The 24,627-nt window shown below is 37.1% G+C and overlaps 5 protein-coding genes and 1 long non-coding RNA gene across 8 annotated transcripts; 3 read left to right on the forward strand and 3 right to left on the reverse strand.

Moving 5' to 3' along the window:
• Positions 1–90: 90 nt before the first annotated feature.
• On the reverse strand, positions 91–3,320 carry si:ch211-214j24.14 (uncharacterized protein LOC559160 homolog). Of its 2 annotated transcripts, none has more exons than XM_043236298.1 (3): positions 2,793–3,320; positions 2,456–2,509; positions 91–1,080 (listed from the first exon to the last, which is right to left on the reverse strand). In XM_043236298.1, exon 3 carries the CDS (start codon positions 886–888, stop codon positions 280–282), a length of 609 nt encoding a protein of 202 aa, XP_043092233.1. In that variant the 5' UTR covers positions 889–1,080; positions 2,456–2,509; positions 2,793–3,320; the 3' UTR covers positions 91–279. The 2 variants fall into 2 exon arrangements, with proteins under 2 accessions (XP_043092233.1, XP_043092234.1); XM_043236299.1 differs by lacking the exon at positions 2,793–3,320 and adding an exon at positions 2,612–2,652.
• Positions 3,321–3,408: 88 nt separating this feature from the next.
• atp6v1e1b (ATPase H+ transporting V1 subunit E1b) lies at positions 3,409–6,454 on the forward strand. Its single transcript, XM_043237841.1, has 9 exons — positions 3,409–3,651; positions 4,121–4,186; positions 4,268–4,377; positions 4,537–4,603; positions 4,691–4,780; positions 4,877–4,945; positions 5,463–5,557; positions 5,660–5,747; positions 5,825–6,454. Exons 1-9 carry the CDS (start codon positions 3,619–3,621, stop codon positions 5,885–5,887), a joined length of 681 nt encoding a protein of 226 aa, XP_043093776.1. The 5' UTR covers positions 3,409–3,618; the 3' UTR covers positions 5,888–6,454.
• Positions 6,455–6,604: 150 nt separating this feature from the next.
• ada2b (adenosine deaminase 2b) lies at positions 6,605–11,200 on the forward strand. 2 transcript variants are annotated; one of them, XM_043237840.1, is made up of 11 exons: positions 6,605–6,707; positions 7,214–7,273; positions 7,385–7,665; positions 7,735–7,954; positions 8,346–8,556; positions 8,633–8,760; positions 9,326–9,416; positions 9,618–9,726; positions 9,966–10,123; positions 10,584–10,786; positions 10,886–11,200. In XM_043237840.1, exons 3-11 carry the CDS (start codon positions 7,386–7,388, stop codon positions 10,977–10,979), a joined length of 1,494 nt encoding a protein of 497 aa, XP_043093775.1. In that variant the 5' UTR covers positions 6,605–6,707; positions 7,214–7,273; position 7,385; the 3' UTR covers positions 10,980–11,200. The 2 variants fall into 2 exon arrangements, with proteins under 2 accessions (XP_043093775.1, XP_043093774.1); XM_043237839.1 differs by lacking the exon at positions 7,214–7,273.
• A 499-nt stretch (positions 11,201–11,699) lies between these two features.
• LOC122343486 (probable polypeptide N-acetylgalactosaminyltransferase 8) lies at positions 11,700–15,201 on the reverse strand. The gene is made up of 11 exons (XM_043237973.1): positions 14,881–15,201; positions 14,339–14,534; positions 14,106–14,272; positions 13,830–14,013; positions 13,433–13,630; positions 13,237–13,351; positions 12,954–13,139; positions 12,725–12,859; positions 12,540–12,635; positions 12,302–12,466; positions 11,700–12,205 (listed from the first exon to the last, which is right to left on the reverse strand). Exons 1-11 carry the CDS (start codon positions 15,071–15,073, stop codon positions 12,074–12,076), a joined length of 1,767 nt encoding a protein of 588 aa, XP_043093908.1. The 5' UTR covers positions 15,074–15,201; the 3' UTR covers positions 11,700–12,073.
• Positions 15,202–15,671: 470 nt separating this feature from the next.
• Positions 15,672–17,815, forward strand: LOC122343488. Its single transcript, XR_006250791.1, has 2 exons — positions 15,672–15,868; positions 16,043–17,815. It is a non-coding gene; the product is annotated as an uncharacterized LOC122343488 (long non-coding RNA).
• Positions 17,816–20,256: 2,441 nt separating this feature from the next.
• LOC122343487 (probable polypeptide N-acetylgalactosaminyltransferase 8) lies at positions 20,257–23,667 on the reverse strand. The gene is made up of 9 exons (XM_043237974.1): positions 23,367–23,667; positions 22,354–22,558; positions 22,115–22,281; positions 21,839–22,022; positions 21,440–21,637; positions 21,244–21,358; positions 20,963–21,148; positions 20,658–20,792; positions 20,257–20,553 (listed from the first exon to the last, which is right to left on the reverse strand). Exons 1-9 carry the CDS (start codon positions 23,557–23,559, stop codon positions 20,410–20,412), a joined length of 1,527 nt encoding a protein of 508 aa, XP_043093909.1. The 5' UTR covers positions 23,560–23,667; the 3' UTR covers positions 20,257–20,409.
• Positions 23,668–24,627: the final 960 nt, after the last annotated feature.

Here is a 24,627-nt window from a genome sequence, read left to right on the forward strand (position 1 = left end):
ATTAAGCAAATTTCATGCAAAATAAATAAAATAAACTGTAATGCTGTAAATTGACTGGTCAGATTAAATTAAAGACTGTAAAACACATACTACAATAAATTTTTTTATTTTGATTTTTGAGGTGAATCGTCCACAAACTGTTTCGTCACTTGTATGTGTGTATATGTAAATAAGACAAATAAGAATATTTAATAACACTGTATTTTTATATCACATAGTCAATAATACAATCTGTTGAATTATTGTACAATTCGAAACCATTACTATTACACAGTCTTGCTACTTTCTAGTCAGGGTATATGTAAGTATTCCCACTACGGCCACCAGGGCGGCGCCACCAACCAGCAGCACTGGGAGTTCAAAGGGTGCGGCTGAAAGGGGGTCTGCCTTTGAAACAACCTCTTTTGAAGATGACGCTGACACACTAGGTGCATTAATAGACTCTGATTCAGAGGCATGAGGATCCTCTGAGACAGTGACTGTGGGGGTTGGGAGATGATCTAAAACCTGGGAGATGATTTCAGGTATGGGAACTGAAGCCAGTGTGAAATCTAAAGGCTCAGACAGAAGGGGAGAGTGAGTGAAAACCGGCTCAGAAGCCAACTCTGCATCAAATTCCTCCACGACTGGCTCCTCCACACACATCAGGAGCTCCATAGTCTGTGGAGGCCTAAGATCTGATTCTGCAGGAAGTGCTCCAATCTCTTCCAGCTCACTGTTAATCATGCTCAGCATGCTGCTCTGAAGCTCCTCCTCGTCTGACTCCACCCTCTGATGGAGCTCCGCGTCTAGGTGGATAATCTCAGAGGTGGAGAAGTGGTTCTTGCTGCGGTCCTCTTGAACTAGGACCATCTCGCTGGTCTCTAGACTTCCAAGCTCTGGCTCCATGTCGCTAACAGATGCCCAGGACTCAGTTAGACTAGCAGTCTGCCAGGGGCCAGACCCACTGCCGCTCTCCTCCAGGCTTGAGGTTCGATCCTGGGGAAGGGAGGGTCCTGCAAACTGCCTGTCTTTAGACAGGATGGAAGACCTTTTACTCCTCTTTGAAAATCAGACTAATCTTTACAGGTTCATTGAGTCCTAAAGATAAGAAACAGAATTAATTTAGACATGTAAGTGAATTGTGCCACTGATTAATTGCATTAATATGAGCATAGTGGGGATGTAGGAATGTATTATAAAGCATATTGTTTTGTGCACATTTTATATAAGAACAAATTTAAAAAATATAAACCACTGACAGTAATTTTAAATATTTTAAATGCCAAAATCAACTTACATAAAAAATTGATAAATAATAATTATAATAGTCATAATCACTAATTTTACATGACATGAAACACTGCGCCCATCAAAGACATATAATGACAATCATAGTACAGTAAGTAAAGTAATGATTTAAATAACACAAATGTAAAAGAAAATACAAAAAAGTTTAGTAATTCATATTTTTTCTCATACTTATAGAAAATGTATATAAAACTGTAAAATTGTAATATCTCTTAATTGTAGTAATTGTAGTAAACAAACTAAACCAAACTGAAAAAATTAAAGATTTTGTCCATTAAGTCTTAAATCTGAGTAAATCTGACAACATTTCATTAGTCTATTCAGGACAAATTACAAGTACAAACATAATTCATCATATCTTATCGTGTTGTGATATGTATAGGCCAGTAAGTTTATATCTGACTGGCTTTGCAACCTATATATATATCCCCATCTGTTCCCATGAACAGAGAATGCCAGACATTTCACATGGCATGACAGGATCCTTGTTCAGTTCACGTAGCACTTACACAAAATACTGCATCTATACTTATTCTTTAATGTTTCGTTCAAACTGATAAATGTCCTGGCTCGGATTCCACAGATTCATGACCGTCTATGACTCTTACATACTACTAACACATTCTATGAGCATACATCAACTTTAGTGTTCAGACACGTTGAAGAAGTACGCAACATGAGGGTATCAGTTATTGTTTGCAGCAGCGGCGCTTCAGTCACGTCACACTGAAAACATGTGCAGCGTCAACAGTCAGATTGTGAAGAGATAGTAAACTAAAGCCCATCGGCAAGATCAAAGGTCAAAGTGCTTAGAGGGATCAAATGTGCAAGAAGTACATGCTGGGGCTTTTTAACTTGTCCTCTGACAGAGGCAGACTGTAAAGCAATGGAAAGAATGAGAAGCAGGCAAGAACAACAACACATGTCAGTTATTCTGTAGAGAAGCGCATTTTAACCAGCAGGAGTATTTAGTTAAGTATTACTGAATAGGTCATTCACTAATTAGACAGTTGATATAATGAGATGAGGCTAATTATCTTTTCAGTTTGTTAAGAGTGACAGATTCCTCTAACGCTATTGCTATTCAAAACATAAGCTTATGGCACCTTATAGAACTATGAAAGGGAGTATAATTTGAAATTTGAAACAAAATGTGCATGCTTACATTCTCGTATTATCCTAGAAGAAATCGAAATTACACATTTTCATATTTTGAAGCCTGCAAAACATTAAATGATCTGTTAGAGACAAAAAGAAGTCTTAAACTCTACATGCCAGACTAATATATACTGCAGGAGCAGCGATTGAAAACAGGTCTTACCTTCTCTGAGTGCAAAGTTTAGACAGACCAGAGGCTTGAATAAATACAGAGGAGGGTCACTGGAGCAACGGCATGCAGTCCAGCCCCTCCCTGTCCCCTAAAATCCCACCCCTATCCCATTACATCCGCCCAACTCATGGTGACATGACAAAGCAGTAAAAACTCCCATCGGTCCACTTACCTTTGTTCTGTTCTATATTGAGGGTCATGACACATCGATCCGTCCTACTTTCTGTGACATTGCTGTTTGCTTGACCAAGTTAGTGTCCACCTTGTGATTCACGTGATTTCCATCACATTCTCAGTGATCCCGTGTGCACAAATACGGTTTGTGTTCATTTTCCATTTCATTTTAATGAACAGTCAGGCGCCATATTGAATTAAACGCTGATGAAAACAGTTTTAGCGGCAGTTTTTACAAACTTGGCGTTTGCAGTTTTGGTCCACTTAAAGTTTTTGGAAACTACATTTCATCAGATGAACAATCCTAACAACAGTGCAATCCATTAAAAGCACTGTACTTCAGTGACACACAGCCTCGTTTTCAAAAATTGAATATGGCCTGATTGGCATAGATATGCATGGTTTAAGATCTATGTTTGTTATTTTATCACACAAGCTACAATAAAAATACTTATATATTTTAGCATTATTAGTAGTAGTAGCAGTATCATTATCATCCGTAACCGGTTCAAAATAAGCGCATATGCCACATAAACCTCAGCAAAAAGCCTAGACGCGCACTGAGATCTGATTGGCTCCCAGAGAGGAAGCAGGCGTCATGTGACGAGTGTGTCATCATTGACTGAGAGTCAGCTGATCCTTCTAGTCTATTTTCACGACTCTGCTACGGTCGACCCTTCTTGTCATTTTTGTGCGTTTTTAAATCTGTAGGCTTTTCGCAAATATTTCAAAAAATCCATTTACTCAGACGTCTTTCCGTCGCCGTGACACGAGCCTTTTCAGCCGGTGGAGTTTAATATCCTCTTACAGCAGCAGCAGCAGTCATGGCGCTCAGTGATGCCGACGTCCAGAAGCAGGTGAAAAACCGCTCGAATGCATCATTTGTTATATATAACATCGTAACAGTATAGTAAGATGAACTACTTGGTAATCTGACGAATGAAATGTTTTAGAAGAGACTGACACGAGCAACGTGATATAATCCGATGATGTGGCCTTCAAGGTTGTTCGTCGTGTATTCATTAGACACGAGCTTGAATCACAATACCTTTTTATGTAATATTAATTACTTAATTTATATTCATGCATTTTAATACGTATACGTGCGTAAAGAATAATGAAAATGAAATTGAGCAGCTCGAGTGTGATAAATAATATTAAATATTCACCACAAAATGACCCATTTTAATGTAGAGATGATGGAAAATATTAAGGTGTAGGACGTTCTGCATAGTAATAACATAGAAAGCACATACAAACACTATACAGACACAGTCCACATCCTTGTGATCATTTTTTCTTCTTTTGATTCCCATGTCTTTCCAGATCAAGCACATGATGGCTTTCATTGAGCAGGAGGCCAATGAAAAAGCAGAGGAGATCGATGCAAAGGTAATTTTTATTTACATATAGCTTTAAATTACTCCAGTAAAACATCTGAGCTGATATAATTATAAGTGACTCCCCCTGCAGGCAGAGGAGGAGTTCAACATTGAGAAAGGCCGGCTGGTCCAGACTCAGCGTCTGAAGATTATGGAGTATTATGAGAAGAAGGAGAAACAGATTGAACAGCAAAAGAAAATGTGAGTGTGACTCGGAAACAACCCAGATGCCCAAATCATTAATGTGGAAACTTCCCAGTTACGCAAACAAGCATTTAGTGTAGTTTCACATTGTTGAATTATTTAAGAATGTTGTTATTGTGAATTACTTTGTTATAATTGTTGGCTTCCTGTCCACAGTCAAATGTCCAACCTAATGAACCAGGCCAGACTGAAGGTCCTGAAGGCCCGTGATGACATGATTTCGGTTAGATCCTGTTCTCATTTGTGGCACATCTAGCCTTAAAGTAAGTATTGGGTCTGTTTACACAGCAGTGTTAATTCTGTTTTTTAGGATTTGCTAAACGATGCACGTCAGCGACTAGCGAATGTAGCCAGAGATCCATCCAGATATGCGGCTCTGATGGATGGACTTGTCCTGCAGGTGAGCCATATATAATTAAACAGTATAGCAAACCAAGTCTATCAAAGGCTGTACGTGAGTCTTATTGGGACGCTCTTTGTTATTCTCATGTTGCAGGGTTTTTACCAGCTCCTGGAACCCAAAGTGACCATCCGTTGCCGCAAACAGGATGTGGGCATATTGCAGGTCTGTAGTTCCCTAACCCTAAAACCCCAAAAATATTTTGTTACTTGTAATAATATAGTTTTAAAAAGTCAGCTAGTTGCCAAGGCATTTCTTTTAGTTTAGCTTGATGTATTAAAATAATTAAAGCTGATACAAACATAGCCTTAAAAAACACACACACACACAATTACTATAACTTTTTGAAATTAAAATAAAACAGAAAACTTCAATTAAAACCATAATGTTAACGATTACCTTCAGCACTATAAAATTGTATAATGTCATGCAAAAATTCTATAAAGCATATATGTAGTTTTAAATAGAGTTAAATGGTTATATAAACAATATATAGTATTTATAATAGTTACAAAAACTTTATATGAGATAAACAGAATATTCAGAATTGTATTAAAAACTGTAGTATCTCGTTTCTACTAAAATCACACTGGCTGCAGCAAAATGTTGTGTATTACTCTGACAATTATTAATAACCTATTACTTCATGATATGAATCAAGCACAAACATGTGTTTTATTAGGCTGCTGTGCAAAAAAACATTCCCATTTACAAGGCCTCAGTGAAGGACAATCTTGAAGTGCGCATTGACCAGGAGAACTTCCTCTCTCCAGAAATGTAAGCATTTACCGTTTCAGTTCCTAGTTTACAAAAGGAGTCTGAATATCTTTTTTATTTTTAAATACATCAAATAAAAAAAATGTTGTTGTTTTTTTGTAGCTCTGGTGGTATCGAGCTGTATAATGCTGATGGGAAGATCAAAGTGTCTAACACTCTGGAGAGCAGGCTGGACCTCATAGCACAACAGGTAAAGAAATTGGGCTGAGAGGGTTACGATTATGAGCAGCATAACAGACTTTTCATGGATTTCGGTTTCTTTTTTAGATGATGCCTGAAATCCGCGTCGCTCTATTCGGTGCAAACCAGAACCGCAAGTTTATGGACTAATCCTCACCCGCACAAAACCACGGCAGAACACCATTGTTTGATGTTGTACTTTTATTTTTATTCTGATGTTAAAGAATTCATTCCTGTGTTTGTCTGTATTTAAAAAAAATATCATGTGTATGTGTGTGTTCTGTATATGGTGATTCATTATTGCTGTAAAAAGGATCAAAATAGTGTATTAATTGGCTGCTAAATCTCTGGTCCGTAACATCTCATGTGTTTATTTCTGAGTGCAGCTGTAATATAACATGGTTATGTTTACAGAAATACCTGAGTGAGTTCGGTCTTAAGCTGAAATTCCACGATGGTTTGCGAACTCACCCATTTTGTGGCTGTGGAGGAGAAGACGGACCCATCTTGAACATCCCCTAGAAAAACAAAATGGTTGCACAGACTTAAAAATGACAACGTGTTTCATTATTTCTGTTGAATTTTTATTTGCTGTTCTTCCTATGGTGCAGAGCATGACCTGTATGTCACAAGCAATCGTGTCTGTTAATGCTGCAAAGATTATATTGATGTGGAAATTATATATAATGAAAAAAACAATACCAAACAGATCTTCAACCGTTGTCTTTTTACTAAGTCTCGTGTTGTGAACGGGTAGATGTCAGTCATTAGAGGAATGTCATAATGAGAAGAGTTTGCAGAAGTCATTTGAGATTTTTCAGTGTGTCACATGCTCTATTGTCATCACATTCTCAACGTGCTGGTGTCGCACAATGAGGAACTTCATACATTAGAAATGCGGACAGCAGCTGAAATGCATGCTGTCTGGATTTAAGACGAAAAGAAGAAAACGAGCAAAATAAACTTGAAGGTAAGGTAGCTTGTATGGAATTGTGTATTATTTGCGCTCAATAATAATGGTTGCTGTTTTCTTACTTTAGATGTTTTCCAGATTACATTGGTACGAAAGTCAATTATTTGATTATTGTAAAAGCTGGGATTCAAACGACCACAATGTTAAAATATTAAAAAAATAACATTAAGGAAATAGATGTAAAAACTTGTGCTAAATATAATAGTAATACTATGTAACAATGCTTATTTGTATTAATAAAAGTGCTGTTCCGATGAGAGTTGGACTATGCTAAATGAACAATAGATCCTTTCAAATGTTTTTCACAGAATAACTGCTAAAATATGAAGGAGAGAACGGCTCAACTAATATTAGGAGTAGTAGCAGAAGCGAAAATTTGCAAAAGGGGAAACATTTGCTGAAAATGTACTCACAATCAGGCCAGCCAGGATGTAGTTTGTTTGTTCGTTACATTTGGAGAAATGTAGCATCACATCACATGCTCATCAATTGATCCTCTGCAGTGAATGGGTGCCATCAGAACAAGTCCAAACAGCTGATAAAAACATCACAATAATCCACAAGTAATCCACACCCATCCAGTCTATCAATTAATGTCTTATGAAGCAAAACAATTTTAAAACATTTTAAAAACTAAAACGAATGAGAATATCATTCTCTCCCTGTCTTTCTAGCATGGCAGCTTTGACCCTCCTGATGTTACTATATATCAGAGACTGTAATCCAATGCCAGATCCCCATCAGAGGGAGCTGATGCTGAAGCAGGATATGTCCCAGCAGGTAGGGGGCAGGGTGGAGCTCACTGCTGCTGAACAGCAACTGGATTCAGTCCTCCATCAGCTGAAGATTAAAGAAATGGCTGCTTCACCTTTCCCACCAGCCAATCACTTCTTCAAGGTCCGGCACATTGTGCAAAAAAGCCCTGTCTTCAAACTGCTACAGAAAATGCCAAAGGGTAAAAATGGTCACTTGTGTATTAGGTAAACATCGGTCCTTCAGATGATAAAATGACTGTTTCTTACAGGTGCTGCTCTTCACATCCACAGCTCTGCTATGGTGAGTGTGGACTGGCTGGTTCTGAACGCAACGTACAGGCCTCATTGTTACATCTGCTTCACGTGGGACGGGTCAGTGCAGTTCCTTTTCTCCACCAGTACACCTTTTCTGAGATGGGGATGCTCTTTTTGGAAGCGACTAGATGTGCTGAGGTCAAGTCTGAGTGACGTCACTGCTTTTGATAACAGGTGATTAAACATATTTTAACATTAGGTATAAAACAGCCACAGGTGCTCACTGGTATGAATAATAACAGTGGCCATTATAGTGCATTACAAAGTTGCTTTTTGCTTTTGACAATCATTTGTCTGAAGACATTGTTTTATGCCTAATTCTAATATCCAGGTTAGAATGGCCATTGACAAGAAAATGCAAACATGACTTTTCGGCTTTTTTTACAACATCTAAACACCAAACATGTGTGAACATGTGGAAAATCCACTACTTCAATCCGCTGATTGAATTTGCATTATACATTTTAAACATATGTTTGCCTTTTTATTGTATCAAAAACTGAAAGTTGGATTGATGTTTTTGAACTCAGCAAACAAAACTAATTAAGCAAATGACATTTTTCAGTTTAATGCGCAATCTTACACTATTCACGGAGGACCCGGAGAAGTCTTATCCAACACAAGATGCAGCATGGGACAAGTTTGAGAAGACTTTTATGGCTCTGTCGGGGCTGATCACATATGCACCTGTCTTTAAGGACTATATCTACCAGGGTCTGAAGGAGCTTTACGAAGACAACATCATGTACCTGGAGCTGAGGGTGGGACAGTCCAAGGTTTGTGACCCATCACCATAATAAAGTTTGAAGATACTCTTGGAAATTAAAATATGTATTATATAATTATTTTTAGGCGTATGAACTTGATGGCACCATCCATGACAGAGTGTGGTCTCTGGAGATTTACAAAAACATCACCGAGCAGTTCAAAGAAAATCATCCAGATTTTATAGGATCTCGTTTAATCTTCTCTGTGCACAGGTAAAACTGCATTAAATGCTCTAAATCATTGTCTTTCTTGTCCTGTAACTGAACTGAATCAGCCACATTACACATTTAATAAATATATAACAAATGAAAGTAAATTACTTTTGTTACCAAGGGTTATAATAGTCAGCTTTGTGATTAAAATATTATTTTTCCTTTCCACCAGTGAAGAATTAAAGCCTTTAAATGACCTTTCATTGTTTTTCCCTTTTAAAGAGCATACACCATGTTTAACAAAGTCACTTTAATGGTTACTGTTTCTAAAAAAGGAAATGACATTTCCACTATCCAAATAAGATTTTTCTTTTTTTTTTAATTGTGAAGCCAGTAGAATAACAGGGGTGAAACTTTGGATAATAACGGATAATAATGCTCTCTTAAAACATAAACTCAAGATGACAAAATTAATGTGATTAATTATTTCAGAATAAAAAACACATTTGTCATTTGATTGAAAAAAAAATAATTTATTGTCTAAGTTTTTTGACATTCTAAGATTATTCATATCAGATGTAGTATTATCTTCACATTGATCTGATCAGAATGCATTTTTACACAGGTCTCTTAGTGTGTCTCAAGTGAAGCAGGCAGTACAAGAGGCCATTGAAATGCAGAGAAAATATCCAGATATTGTTGCTGGTTTCGACCTGGTAATCTCATCCTTGACTTAAGTTACAGTACTAAATACTAAACACGTTACTCTCTGCATTGTGCAAGCAATCCACAGCAAATAACAAAAGCAAAATAGTCTGTTCTAAAAGGTTGCTTGCCACCATGACTCTTAAAAAACATAGGCATGAAATACCACATTTAATATAATCTTTTTTCATTTGAACAATTTATTGATGTAGGTAGGTCATGAAGACACTGGAAGATCTATCTGGTACTTTCGAGATGCCTTATCACTCCCTTCGGAAACAAAGACGCAACTTCCTTTCTTTTTCCATGCAGGAGAGACAGGTTAATATATGTAGCTCACAAGTTTTTAGAGAAATTAAACTTTTAAATGCATAAAAGTAGTTGCCAATGCCAATAGCATGCAGGCATTGTAGATAATCATGTGAGAACGTGCGATCTACAAAAAATAGTAATGCAAATGCACATGCATATATGTGTGGGGACTGTAGAGAGCAGAGAAACAAAGACAAAACCTGGACATTTTAGCCTATTTATTTATTGCTGTGGGTGTTTCTTTTTAGATTTGGATGGTACAGATGTGGACAGGAATGTGTTAGATGCTCTGCTGTTTAACACCAGCCGCATTGGACATGGTTTTGCACTGGTTCATCATCCCCTGGCCAAGCAGCTGTCCAGGACGAGACGAGTGCCAGTGGAGTTGTGTCCCATTTCCAATCAGGCAAGCTGTGGTGACCATATTTCCTCTTTTTCCTGATATTTCCTGGTTGGGATTTCTAAACTTCCTAAAATATCTGGGCTTTTTTCAGAATTGTTCAAATCAGGTGTGGAGAAAGTTACTTTAGATAATTAACTTTTGCATGACTTTTTGTCTCAGCTGGGCCGGCTTATTTATTTTTTATAACAAAAATTTGTCATGCAAGAAAGTGGGATGAACATATAATGTAAGGCAACTTTAAAGAGCTTGTCGATAAGACAACAGACCACACCCGGACATTTGGATTTAGAAATCCCAGCTTAGAGATGTCAAGGAAAAATAGGATGTTTGTTCACCCTTCACAGCACACAGAGAACAGTTTGTCTTTCAAACAAATGTTCTTGTAGGATTTACCGATAATTTGACAGATGTGTCAATAATGCCATTGTGATTTTTTGAATCAACAATGTTTTGTCATCTCCAGGTGCTAAAACTGGTCTCGGACTTGCGAAATCACCCTGCTGCAGTACTAATGTCAGAAGGTCATCCCATAGTGGTGAGCTCTGATGATCCCACCTTGTTCGGGACCACAGGTCTCTCCTATGATTTCTACCAGGTCTTTGTGGGTATTGGTGGGTTGAGCGCAAACCTGGGGACTCTAAAGGAGCTTGTGATTAATTCACTCAGGTGCTTAAGACTTATTTATTCACATACTTAAAGTTGAAAAGTTTTTTTTCATTATGTAGAAGGATCATTTATGGTTGCACCTTTACTCTTTATTAACAGGTACAGTTCTTTGTCGCCACAACTACAGGATAAAGCTATTACGATATGGAAGGAAAAGTGGAACAAATTTGTTAAAGAAAATTCAGAACCATGACAAACAGAAGACAAGAAAACTGCATTTTTTTATATTATTACTTATCTTTTGGTAACTAGGGGAGTTGTATTATAGATTGAAAGTATCTGTGAGGCTTATTATTTTTATGGAACTAACTGTTATACTTTTAAGACTCAAAAGAACATTATATATGTATTTTTTCACATGTGATCAATTTAATGCATTCTTGCTAAATAAAATTATTACTTCAGTAAACTAAATACACATTTAACTTTTGAACAGTTGAGTGTATTTCATATTTCTTACAACTAACCAAGTATATCATCAATGGATACATTCTGGAAAAACAATACCATACCTTCCAGATGCCACTTGAATCGTATCTCTTTGTCTCAGATACGGTCTCTCGCTTTCTCTGTGGGAGAAGATAAGAAAAGTTGCACTGCTTGTTTGACTAGTTTAAGGATGAGCAAACAGGTATACAATCCTCAGGACATCCTCAGAAGTTTTAACAGAGATTTGAGTCTGGGAACAGCATGTTCAAACACCATTTGCTGGCTTTCACATCTCACTTTAAGAGATTCTCATTTCTGCAAGAATGTGTGTTCATACAGTTTTAAAAATATTAAATTGAAGCAAACATACAGTATATTAGTAACTCACTACATTTGAGTTTTCAGTTATTCTGTCATTGGTCCTGTCCTGCTTGTGGTAATTGTGTAGAAGTGTAGTATGATGCTTAGTCACTATGACAAAAGATTAGCATGCAATCTTTTTTATTTTTTATCACATGTAACATACATTTCTCAAAAAGGATAGACGTGAATTTATAGCTAGCTACATGAAAAGACATACGACTCCACGCAGATGGGAAATGCTCCAGGAGGGCTGTATGATGTAAGTCAGTATTTTCACAGAATTCACTTTTTTTGTATGGTAAACAACAGTTTTCTGCTCAGTAAATGATGAGAGAAGTTTTGGATTAATTATTTTTGGAATAAACACTGGCATCATGTCCTGTTAGGAATAGGGTAGATGAGTTGAAATAGGAAAGTTTTTCAGAGTCTCTTTCAGTTCATTGCTTAGCAGAATGTTAGCTGTGTTTATATAGTTTGATTATATCTTAAAAAATCCTAAATTACATTCTGTATCTTCCAGTGTTGGTCTCTGCAGTCCTGAAGAAAAACGTTCTTTTCATAATTTCCTGTCTGTTCAGTGCTGATCTCCAGACAGCGTTTGGTTTCTCTGTTCTGTATGGCCTGGCCCTGAAAACAAACATAATAAGAATCATTACAAACACTGTTTCGATTGTAACATAGCACAGTATCCTATCAATCTTCAGCATGGAATTATTTGTTGACCTGTTTGAAGTCCCAGTACATGTGTTTTGGTTTCTCAGTTTCTGAACACCAGGACAGCACTGGAAACCTGCCTGAGCCGGGATCAATTAGACATCGGTTCCTATTGTTTTTAAGGGACTCAAGGGGATGTGCAAATATCTCACCACGTGTGGTATGATAAAATATCTGTGTGATGAGAAAGTGAAGTGTGTCAAATATTCCACATAAATACAGTTTGAAAATTAAAAAACGCGGTTACCTGAGATCCCATGAAATGACATGGATATAAAATGGGAGTGTTCTCCTCAGATGGCCCCTTATCCAAACATAACCTTGTTTGCAGATCATTAATCAGCTGTTTTGATATAAATAATGACATCTAACCCTTCATCGCTTTTTTCTGTACAACTTATCTTTACTTATAGTGAACTGTATGTCACTCACCACTCCATAACCTAATAAATTAAAGGGATTTAACTCAGGATAGACATTTTCCAGATACCATTTAAATGGCTTGCATTTCAGCTTTTCTCTCAGTTTCTTTCTCTCCGATACATCACCAATATCTACACCATGGTTCTGTGGGGTAGAATCATCATTTAATTACTATTAGAAGTGACCTTGAATTTGTCTGTTTGAAATGAGACTATCTGAAACTTTTAATTAGATCTACCTGTATAGGAAGACCCCAGGCGATATTCACATTTATCTTGTATTCATCCATCCAAACTTCTGCCACTCTCAGGGCATTTCTTTTCATGACATTTCTAAGATCAGCTACATATGGCTTGTGTGCCCTCTCAATGTGAGCAATTTTAGAGCATGGTATAATCTCTATACTTCCTCCACACAGCCACACCTGAGCCAATACACGTGGAAGAAAAAGTCAACACTGGATGCCAAATATACAATAGTACATTGGTAATAACTGAATAATCAACATGTTTGCAAATTACCCGTATTCCTAATTCAACATTTTCTCCTCCGTACACCTCCATACCTCCATCTAGAGTCCCAATCTCTCCAAAGAACAGACGATCAACCACAAGTATTCCCATTACAGAGGGACTCCTGGAGAACAGGATGAGCAGAACGAGTTACGCTCACATCTGGGATGGACTACAGTATAACTAATAAACAACACACACTCACTTTCCTGGCTGTGAAGGATCATTTTGATCATACCACTTCTGTGGAAATCCCACATACATGCACCAGAGAGCCCAGTCAAAACCATGAGCAGATGCGAAATAGTTTGTCACTTGAAGGTCATAGTAATTGATTCTATCAAACACCGGACTCAGGACCAGCGTACGGTCAGTCTGGATACGTGCAAGCAGAGGCTCTGCCCTTAAAGAGAGAGAGTACTTGTAATTTAAATGCATAAACCTCCATACACAATTTTTCCCATACATTATACCACTACTTTATACCCCATAAAAAATCACTACACTCTAATGTTAAAAATGGAGAACATCCTACCAGCCCACTCAAACTAAATGAGCAAATATTATTGCCAAATACTGAAGTTAGCTGAGCAGTTTCACACCATTTGATATGGACCTCAATGTGGGCGTCCAAAATGGCAACCACATCCCCAGTTGCAGTCTTCCACCCTGAGATTCTGGCCTGGGAAAGTCCTTTCTGCTCTGAATGGGTCACCATCTTCAACAGACCTGGGTGCTTCTCATTGATGGAGCTGATATAAACGTGGAGCTGTGTTTTCAGATCTTCTGCAGAAGAGATATATCCAGAATTAACTGCTTATTTTGTGAGCAGTATGCATCTGAAACTAGTGTTGGATGGGATATTGAGAGAAACAAACCATTTGTGCTGTGATCATCTACCAGTATGATCTCTTTGAGCAGGTGGGCTGGAGTTCTGTTGATGATGCTGCAAATGGCTCTTTGAATGACAGACAGAGCCTCGTCCAGATAAATCAGCACCACGCTGAGGGTGGGGAGATTGTGGGGGTATTCACGACCAATGCATCTACAGAAATGGATGAATGCATCAAAACAGATCTCTCAAGTGTGTCCATAAACCGCTGAAACTCACCTGTGATCTCGAGTTTCCGGCAGCTCCCGATCCAGAGGCAACTGGTCACTGAGGAAAGCATTATAGCCATATTTCTGAAAGAGAACCTCAGCCTTCCTCTGGTCATCCTCAGAAAGTTCAACTGTCCATTTTTGGAAAAGGTATGACTTTGGAAACAGCTTCTTTGCTGGCTTCTTCTTTTTGAGGCTTCTCTCTTCTGCAATTTTTTTTTTGCGTATTACTTCACTAAAATGTTTTCGATTTTTTCATTCAGCTTTAAGAGCAAAGTCATTAACAGATTTCTGTTTGTGTATTTAAAAACTTAAAATCACTTTAAATTATGTCATTATAATAATAGAATGTTGCTTCAATATAGTGCTAAATGATATATACATATTGACATATATTAATATATATTCTTATAAATAATACGGTGCATGTAAAACATTCATGTAAAAATGTTGCACTCAGTACTTTTGAAAAATATAATAGTAGATAGACCGAAAGATAGATAGTAGAGTGCGTAGACTGTGACATAAACGACAGCTAAACGCATAACTCACCCACTGCTACTAAATGAACCTCCAGTTTGTCCAGCTTGTTGAGCAGAAGTGCGTTGTGTAACGAGAAGTTCTGCTGGACTTGATGGAGCTGCTTGTCTTGCATTTGGATTTTCCTTCTCAATAAGCTCATATAAAGAAACAACATAGTAACAGACAAGACTGGAAGTAATGTCTTTACATAGCTTATTCTCATGATGATCTCCAAATATTACAGTCTTGAAAGATTTGGAAAGATTTTCTTGATGTTTTAGGCTTCAGATATCAGTTATTCACTAGCTGTCACTGGCCCATGCTTTATGTTTAAAGCTCTGTGACAGTAATGTTTGCCATCTCCTATAATTTGATCTTTATCAATCATGCTGACTGATAATGAGGAAATACGACACTGAATCCTGGTACAGGTGGTAAACATCCGGTTCTACGATTTAATCTTTATCCCATTAGATACAGAGCCCATTATATAAATCAATACAAATTACCTAAATAAACAGTATTTTGGGGTACTTATGAAAACAGTAACATTATTAACCTAATATTAGAAATGCATGGATTCATTATACTGACAGACATACAATATGTTCTTAACTGTTTATTTAAGACTAGCCCACTGCATTTACTTGAATTATTATCAAGACATTATTATCCATTGTGACAACAATATGTAGTGTATTTGTGTGGCAGTGTGGGATGGGTTTCCTTCTCTGGGTGGTTGTCCCTTTATGGGAGGGAGCAGTGGGGATAATTAATGTCACAGTATTTAAATGTCTGGACAGGAAGCATTAGATCTCAACCTCAGACATACCTGCTCTTTCAGTCTGCTCTTTCAGTGTTACCGTAGTGGAGTTAAATGACGGTTGGTTACATGTGTATTGTGTGTTTTAGCCATTATATTAATGTTTATTCTTGTTTTTATACTGGCAAGACGTGTTGAAGCCACTCCTGTTAGCGTCCTTGGTGATTCGCTTCAATCACCTGTTGGAAGTTTTAGGTATGCAGTCAGTTGTATTATGATTCAATCTTGCTTTGTATTGTAGTCTGAAATGTTTCTTTTTAGTGAAACTTGTTATGAAGACATAACAATATCCCATGCTTATGATGATGAACTATTGTTCGGTAATAGGTTGCTTGGTGTATTTTTGATAACCGTTTTCTTGTTTTGCAGCCTTCTAGAGTTCTTTTGATCAATTTGTGGACTACTGCCAGTTAAACAAGAAGACTCGTAAAAATCTTTTTATATTACCTCATATTGAAGAGTCTTTGGATACAGCTTCTGGGGTCTGCTGATTTTCTACTCTTGGCTTGGCAAGTGACTACAATCAAGTTTCTGAAAAGGATAGAGCCAAGAGTGCTTTTTGTACTCCTTTTGAATTATTTGAGTTTAACTGTATGCCGTTTGGCCTCTGCAATGCACCAAATATCTTCCAAAAAACCTTTGGAAAACCACACTGTCAGTTACTTTCTTTATCTTGATGATGTTGTGTTTTTTTCTTCTACCATTTCACAGCATCTTGAGCGATTAGGGGGGTGCAGGTCGATTGGAACAGAAAGGACTTAAAGTTCAAAAAATGTGCCTTTAGGAGGCTGGCTATTCAAGACATGTTATTTCCAGTGCTGGTGTCTCCATTGATCCAAAGAAGATTGAGGCAGTGGCCAAGTGGAAACATCTAAGCCATGTCTCTGAGCTGCGATCATTTCTGTTTTTTTGCCAGCTATTATCATTGCTTTGTAGAGGGTTTTTTTCTAAGCTGGCAGTACCCCTACAAAAGCTAGAGGCTGAGTTGGCTGGTACAAAGTCTCAAAGGGACTGGACTGGATGGGACTTTGGGGCAGCCTGGACAGAAATATGTGAATATAGCATTGAAAGACAGAAAGCCAAACTTACCTTTACTCCAGTCCTGGCTTGCTTATTTTGGAGGTAGATGCCAGCCAAAGTGGCTTACTGTCACAGGAACAAGAAGGTGGCTTCCGTCCACCAGAACTTAACATTGCAAACTAGAGTTTGATGAACTTGAGTTCTTGGATTTGGTATGGGCAGTCACTGAAAAGTTTTATGAGTACCTATTTGGGCACAAGTGTATAATTTACACTAGTAACAATCCTTTAAGCCACCTCGCCTTCATCGAGCAGAATTAATAGGAACGCTAATACTCTGTCTCAACAGTATTTACCAATTGCTACTTCCACCCCTGTTCCAAAACTTGCAGTAAGCTGTGGGATTACAGAACCAGCCTCATGTCAATCAAACTCCCATTTTTGTTTTACCCCATCACTCTACCCAATGTGTGTTCTTTGCAGCGAGCTGACCCCAATTTTCATGCTGTTTTAACCCTTCTGAGGCAGAAAAGGGACCCTAGTTCCTCGACGAGGAAGCCTTATCTGCTTTATCCACCTCAAACTGAGGTAAGCCACCTGGCTGGGTGGTGCAGAGACAAAAATCTCATTCTGAACGTGGAGAAGACGAAGGAGATTGTTGTTGACTTCAGGGGAGTGAACAACCAGCATGCTACCCTGACCATCAATGGTGCAGCTATGGAGAGAGTGAGCAGCACTAAACCTCTCCTGGACTAACAACAGAAATGATGACTGAGGTGAAGCACTGGTGTCAGGAGTGTGAAAGGTGGCAAGTGGCTAAGGACACTATTCTTGCATTCCCTAGTTTTATGGGGCATCTGTTAGCTTCACGGCCCAACAAGATTTTAAGAAAGGAAGCATTAGATATTAGCCTCTCTTCTGGTCATACCCTCTCTTCCGGTCTTCCACTACCTACTGTAGTGGAGCTAAAACTGTAAACGTTCCTGTAAACGTTCTTGGTGAAATGCGTCAAGCAATCGTTGGATGTTTCAGGTATGTAGTCACTCCTACTACCGTTTTGTAATAAAATTTGTTATTTGTTGAAGTGTATGACATTACACTATTAAATACATAATTCCTTGTATTTATCCTGCTTGAAAAAAGTTATAGTTTAGCAGCGAGCATGTCTCCATTTTCTCATTTTACCATTCGAAACTATGGTCCTTGAGTATTTCCGTTTGTGCAATTCCCATGGTGGCATTATTAAAGCTTAAAGTTATCAAAAGATATTGCTCTGGTCACATTTGCTTATTTTCTCTGGAAAAACATGAAAGTGGATGACCCGATCTCATTAAAGTGTTTTTTCTGTTTCTATTTATTGTGCTATTTATATGCAGAAACTGACCATGAGGTGAATATGAGAGGTTTAGAGGCGTGGGGAAGATGTGTATCATAAGCACACCAAATAAAAACTCAAAAACAAATTGTGCCACTGACCCGTGTAGTGCCTTGCGTGCACACATTAATATTCTATTACAGCGTGTGAGTACCACATCGAGACCGATATCGTTCAGAGAACTGATTATGTTACACCCCTGATAAGGGGAGAAATGTTCATAAATAAGTAAAGACTAAGACCCGTGCTTCTGTCTCTGTGTCAATCTGCATTGGTTATGACGCACAACACAGCACCCACCAGCCACAACCTGCAAAATTTGATCTCCCCCTACTGGATACTCCAAAGAATGCACTCAAATCATTCATTTTTAACTTTTTTCTCTTTTTTTAAAGGCAGTTCAATAACACTATAAAATACTAATTGTATTACTTTTTATATGATCATATTGGTGTTTTTTTTTTTTTTTTTACCTCTACAATTATACTTTTTGAAGCCCCTCTAAAAAGGGTCTAAAAACGCCCCTGGGTACAACTATTAACTTCAATCATCATATTATTCAGGATACCAATTAGGCTAGTAAAAGAAACCAAGCAGGCATGCAGAGTACGTCAACACTTAATAAATAAAAACAATAACAGGCTGTAGATTTACATATAAATCTACAGCCTGTTATAACTTTAAAAATTATAAATCAGATAAAAGCTTGCTAAAATATCGAATTGATATAAAATGTTAAAATGCAAACATTTAAATATTGATTTTATACTTTTTAAACGCATTATTTCATGGCATGTGTTATTTTTTATTTTAACTTTTAAAATTAAATTTTATATTTACTTTTATTATTACAGGCAACACTTAAATAATTCCTGTATGTAAAAATAAACTTAATTATAAAAAGTCCAAAATAAAGCTGAGCAATATATTGAAGTCAAATATATTTTACAGTGCAAATCTACAATGATCACTGTATTTATTAGTGAGAGTATATGAGAATGCTTACAAAGAGGGAACATTGTTCGCTTTGTATTTATAAAGTATTCAAAGTCTAAAACAACACTGAAGCAAACGTTATATTAGTAACTCACCCACTGGGCCTTCAATTTGTCCAGCTTGTTGAGCAGAAGAGCGCTGTGTAACGAGAAGTTCTGCTACTGCTTCTCTTGCATTTAAAAATCAAGGTTTCCAGAGAATAACAACTTAAACTTGACCATCAACACACTAGCTATAATAAGGTTATAGAAGACCAAGAAAACAACAGTCTGGACATTCCACTAAATATGTCTTTTTTGTGTGAGGATGAGTAAATGAAAGAATAATTTTTGGTAGAAATATTGCTTTAATATACATTGACATTCTGTGACAACGTGCTCCATCCTCATTCCCTGTGGCTTTTAATTACTCAAGTTTAGTTTGAAGAAGAGTTAATCACATATGTCTACATAAAACTGTATTTCTGTAGAACTGAAACTGTCACTTATTTCCCTGCATAGTATTTTAAAATAGGGGTAGGTATGATTTCCTCAAGTACAAGGTGTTCCTGGATCAACATCCTTGTTGATCCTGTAACAACATTCTAATCGACCAATCAGAATCAATGGATCATTTTTCTTGAAATATCTGTTTAATGCTTATGATCAGGGTTAGGTTCTTCTACACCATCACAACAACCTGAATGGGGTTTATAATTGATTTAATACAGTACACTGTAAAAAACAATGCTTGAATTTCTGTACATTATACAGACTAAAAACCTGTAGGCTAATATACGTTCTTTTGCTCTTTATTTTCATCAGCCACATAATACGTCTTATTTTTTAGCACCTTTTTAGTTCATAATTGCATTCACATTTTTACCACCAACTCTTTCTGTGATGTTTCTTAAGCACACTATGCTTATATACATGGATTATATCTTGCCCTGAATTACATTCTGTATCTTCCAGTGTTGGTCTCTGCAGTCCTGAAGAAAAACGTTCTTTTCATAATTTCCTGTCTGTTCAGTGCTGATCTCCAGACAGCGTTTGGTTTCTCTGTTCTGTATGGCCTGGCCCTGAAAACAAACATAATAAGAATCATTACAAACACTGTTTCGATTGTAACATAGCACAGTATCCTATCAATCTTCAGCATGGAATTATTTGTTGACCTGTTTGAAGTCCCAGTACATGTGTTTTGGTTTCTCAGTTTCTGAACACCAGGACAGCACTGGAAACCTGCCTGAGCCGGGATCAATTAGACATCGGTTCCTATTGTTTTTAAGGGACTCAAGAGGATGTGCAAATATCTCACCACGTGTGGTATGATAAAATATCTGTGTGATGAGAAAGTGAAGTGTGTCAAATATTCCACATAAATACAGTTTGAAAATTAAAAAACGCGGTTACCTGAGATCCCATGAAATGACATGGATATAAAATGGGAGTGTTCTCCTCAGATGGCCCCTTATCCAAACATAACCTTGTTTGCAGATCATTAATCAGCTGTTTAAATAGAAATAAAGACATCATATTAAACTGTCAAACCCTTCATTAGAACAGATCTCTCAGACTTGAGCTTCATTCATAGTGAACTGTATGTCACTCACCACTCCATAAGATAATAAATTCATTGGACTTAACATAGGATAGACATTTTCCAGATACCATTTGAATGGCTTGCAATTTAGTCTTTCTCTCAGTTTCTTTCTCTCCGATACATCACCAATATCTACACCATGGTTCTGTGGGAACAGGAGAGAACAGATACACAGGATCATTTGCAGATCATAAGAGCCAGAACAATTTAACATTTTGAACCACTTGGTTCACTTTAAAGGCCTCAAACTGAATCTGACACAATCAACTGACCATGAAAATCCACAATGTGTCTGAAACTTTTAATTAGATCTACCTGTATAGGAAGACCCCAGGCGATATTCACATTTATCTTGTATTCATCCATCCAAACTTCTGCCACTCTCAGGGCATTTCTTTTCATGACATTTCTAAGGTCTGGCATGTATGGCTTGTGTGCCCTCTCAATGTGAGCAATTTTAGAGCATGGTATAATCTCTATACTTCCTCCACACAGCCACACCTGAGCCAATACACGTGGAAGAAAAAGTCAACACTGGATGCCAAATATACAATAGTACATTGGTAATAACTGAATGATCAACAGATGCAAATTACCCGTATTCCTAATTCAACATTTTCTCCTCCGTACACCTCCATACCTCCATCTAGAGTCCCAATCTCTCCAAAGAACAGACGATCAACCACAAGTATTCCCATTACAGAGGGACTCCTGGAGAACAGGATGAGCAGAACGAGTTACGCTCACATCTGGGATGGACTACAGTATAACTAATAAACAACACACACTCACTTTCCTGGCTGTGAAGGATCATTTTGATCATACCACTTCTGTGGAAATCCCACATACATGCACCAGAGAGCCCAGTCAAAACCATGAGCAGATGCGAAATAGTTTGTCACTTGAAGGTCATAGTAATTGATTCTATCAAACACCGGACTCAGGACCAGCGTACGGTCAGTCTGGATACGTGCAAGCAGAGGCTCTGCCCTTAAAGAGAGAGAGTACTTGTAATTTAAATGCATAAACCTCCATACACAATTTTTCCCATACATTATACCACTACTTTATACCCCATAAAAAATCACTACACTCTAATGTTAAAAAAATGGAGAACATCCTACCAGCCCACTCAAACTAAATGAGCAAATATTATTGCCAAATACTGAAGTTAGCTGAGCAGTTTCACACCATTTGATATGGACCTCAATGTGGGCGTCCAAAATGGCAACCACATCCCCAGTTGCAGTCTTCCACCCTGAGATTCTGGCCTGGGAAAGTCCTTTCTGCTCTGAATGGGTCACCATCTTCAACAGACCTGGGTGCTTCTCATTGATGGAGCTGATATAAACGTGGAGCTGTGTTTTCAGATCTTCTGCAGAAGAGATATATCCAGAATTAACTGCTTATTTTGTGAGCAGTATGCATCTGAAACTAGTGTTGGATGGGATATTGAGAGAAACAAACCATTTGTGCTGTGATCATCTACCAGTATGATCTCTTTGAGCAGGTGGGCTGGAGTTCTGTTGATGATGCTGCAAATGGCTCTTTGAATGACAGACAGAGCCTCGTCCAGATAAATCAGCACCACGCTGAGGGTGGGGAGATTGTGGGGGTATTCACGACCAATGCATCTACAGAAATGGATGAATGCATCAAAACAGATCTTGAATTATCAAGTGTGTCCATAAACCGCTGAAACTCACCTGTGATCTCGAGTTTCCGGCAGCTCCCGATCCAGAGGCAACTGGTCACTGAGGAAAGCATTATAGCCATATTTCTGAAAGAGAACCTCAGCCTTCCTCTGGTCATCCTCAGAAAGTTCAACTGTCCATTTTTTGAAGAGATTTGAGTCTGGAAACAGCTTCTTTGCTGGCTTTCTCACATTTTTCCCTTCAAGGTTTTTCTTTTCTGCAAAAATCCATTCACCACAATAGTGATTAAAATGTATTTATCGAGCCTCTGATTCCAGATCCCGTCAGAAAATATCAGTTGGTCCAGTAACAAAACAACTAGTCAGCAGAGCTGTTGGTGCTCAAAATTTGTGTTTAACAGTCTTATGTCAGTCAAGACATTGACAGAAAAGCCATAGCCATAGAAGAGCAAAAGCAGGAGATGAAGTGATAATGGTAAAAAATACAAATTCAACGTGTACTGTTATACCAAAACTGCTTTACAGCAACATCCTATAAAACCTGAGCTTCCATAAACATTTCCCCTTATCTATCTCTATTTATACAGACAAAACAGTTAATGAAACCCCATAAGCATGAGACTGAGCAATGAAAATACATAAGGAAAAATGTCTAATATATATAAAAAAAACAATGTATTAAATGAATAATTTAATAAATAAATGAATGAATAAGAAATAATACAAATTATTAAAATAAGTAAATAATTAAAAAAATTATCTAAAAATAAATCATATGAATAAATATATAATAATTATAAAATGATTATGTAAATAAATTATTATAAATTATTAAAAAAAAAAACATACACAATTTGCAAGTGAGGATCTAAGGATCCTTCAATGTAACACTAAAGGTTTTTGAAAAATGTCTTTTTTTAAAAAGATATGTAAAAAATACCAGATAAAAAGTTTTATCTTCATAGTCTTTTAGATTTTGGCTAATTATGATTTCACGCCAACTTTAAAGACTGCTCAAAGAGTACAATTTTAATCGATTGGTAAAAATATTTTACATTAACTCACCCACTGCTATTAAATGAGCCTCCAATCGGTCCAGCTTGTTCAGAAGAAGTGTGTTGTGTAACGAGAAGTTCTGCTGGACTTGATGGAGCTGCCTCTCTTGAGTTTGGATTTCCCACTTAACAGAGCTCATATAGAGAAACACCACTGCAAAAGACAAAACTGGAAACAAAGTCTTCACACAGCTTATTCTCATGATGAACAGAACAAAAAAGGTTACAGAATGATTTTTTCCTTTAAAGATTTTTCTCAAGTGTTACTCTGAGGCTGGTACTGGTTCACGCTGTACGCTTCAAGCATTTGTGAAACTAATGGTTGCTGAGTGTTTGTGATACTAATATTGGTCACATTAATACTGGGAGGGAGAAAACCAAATTGAACTAATCCTGGTGATGACTTTTCAGAATCCAACATAACATATGAGTCGATATAAATCAAAACAGGTCTGTAGTTTTCGGGCTAAATAGAACTGATTAATTACAAATAGTAAAAAATAATAATAATAATTACAAATGAGAAATAAACTTGCTAAAATGTCCAACTGATAAAAAAAAATTGTTAACGTATAGATTAAAACACTGAAATCTTAAAATGTTAAAGGTAATGTTAACATTAAAGTTTATGACGTCATGTTCATTTATAAATTTCAGGTGACACTTGACCAATAATTACCATATGTAATAAAACAAATCTTTTTTTTTTTTTTTCTATAACTGAAAAGGACCCAAATAAACCTCTACAGTGCACACTTTCTTTTTAGTGAGTTTTGTGGTTTTGAGCATTTTACGACATTCAGCATTGAAAAGCTTTGTTAAAAAGAGTTGACACAATTTTATACATTAAGCAACAATTTATGAAGCAACAATTTGCTTGTGCAAACAAGACCTGAAAACAAGACGTATTTGCGGTTACTCTGACAACACAGTGCTGCTGAACTGGTTTTTACATTTTATTTGCATATCGCTTTCACAATACACATTGTTCAAGAAGCTTTGGAAAAACAAAGCTGCAGCCCAGATGACCGTGGCGAGAAAAAGCTTTTCTAGGGCTGTGTTTGAAATGGCATACTAGCTTACTGCCCAGTACACTATTTCAGTGTAGTATGCTTTCAGCACAGCTGTCAAGCTTCTTACCTTACAAACAAATGTACTCACCTGTTTTTTTTAAACACTGTATTATTAAGGGAGCGTTTTATTTCCTCTTTTCAAACATATACTCAGTTTTTTAATGAAAATAAATGATTTTATGATCTGGTATGTAGCAC

The sequence above is a fragment of the Puntigrus tetrazona genome, chromosome 4, assembly GCF_018831695.1.
Source record: "Puntigrus tetrazona isolate hp1 chromosome 4, ASM1883169v1, whole genome shotgun sequence".
Classification (NCBI taxonomy): domain Eukaryota; kingdom Metazoa; phylum Chordata; class Actinopteri; order Cypriniformes; family Cyprinidae; genus Puntigrus; species Puntigrus tetrazona.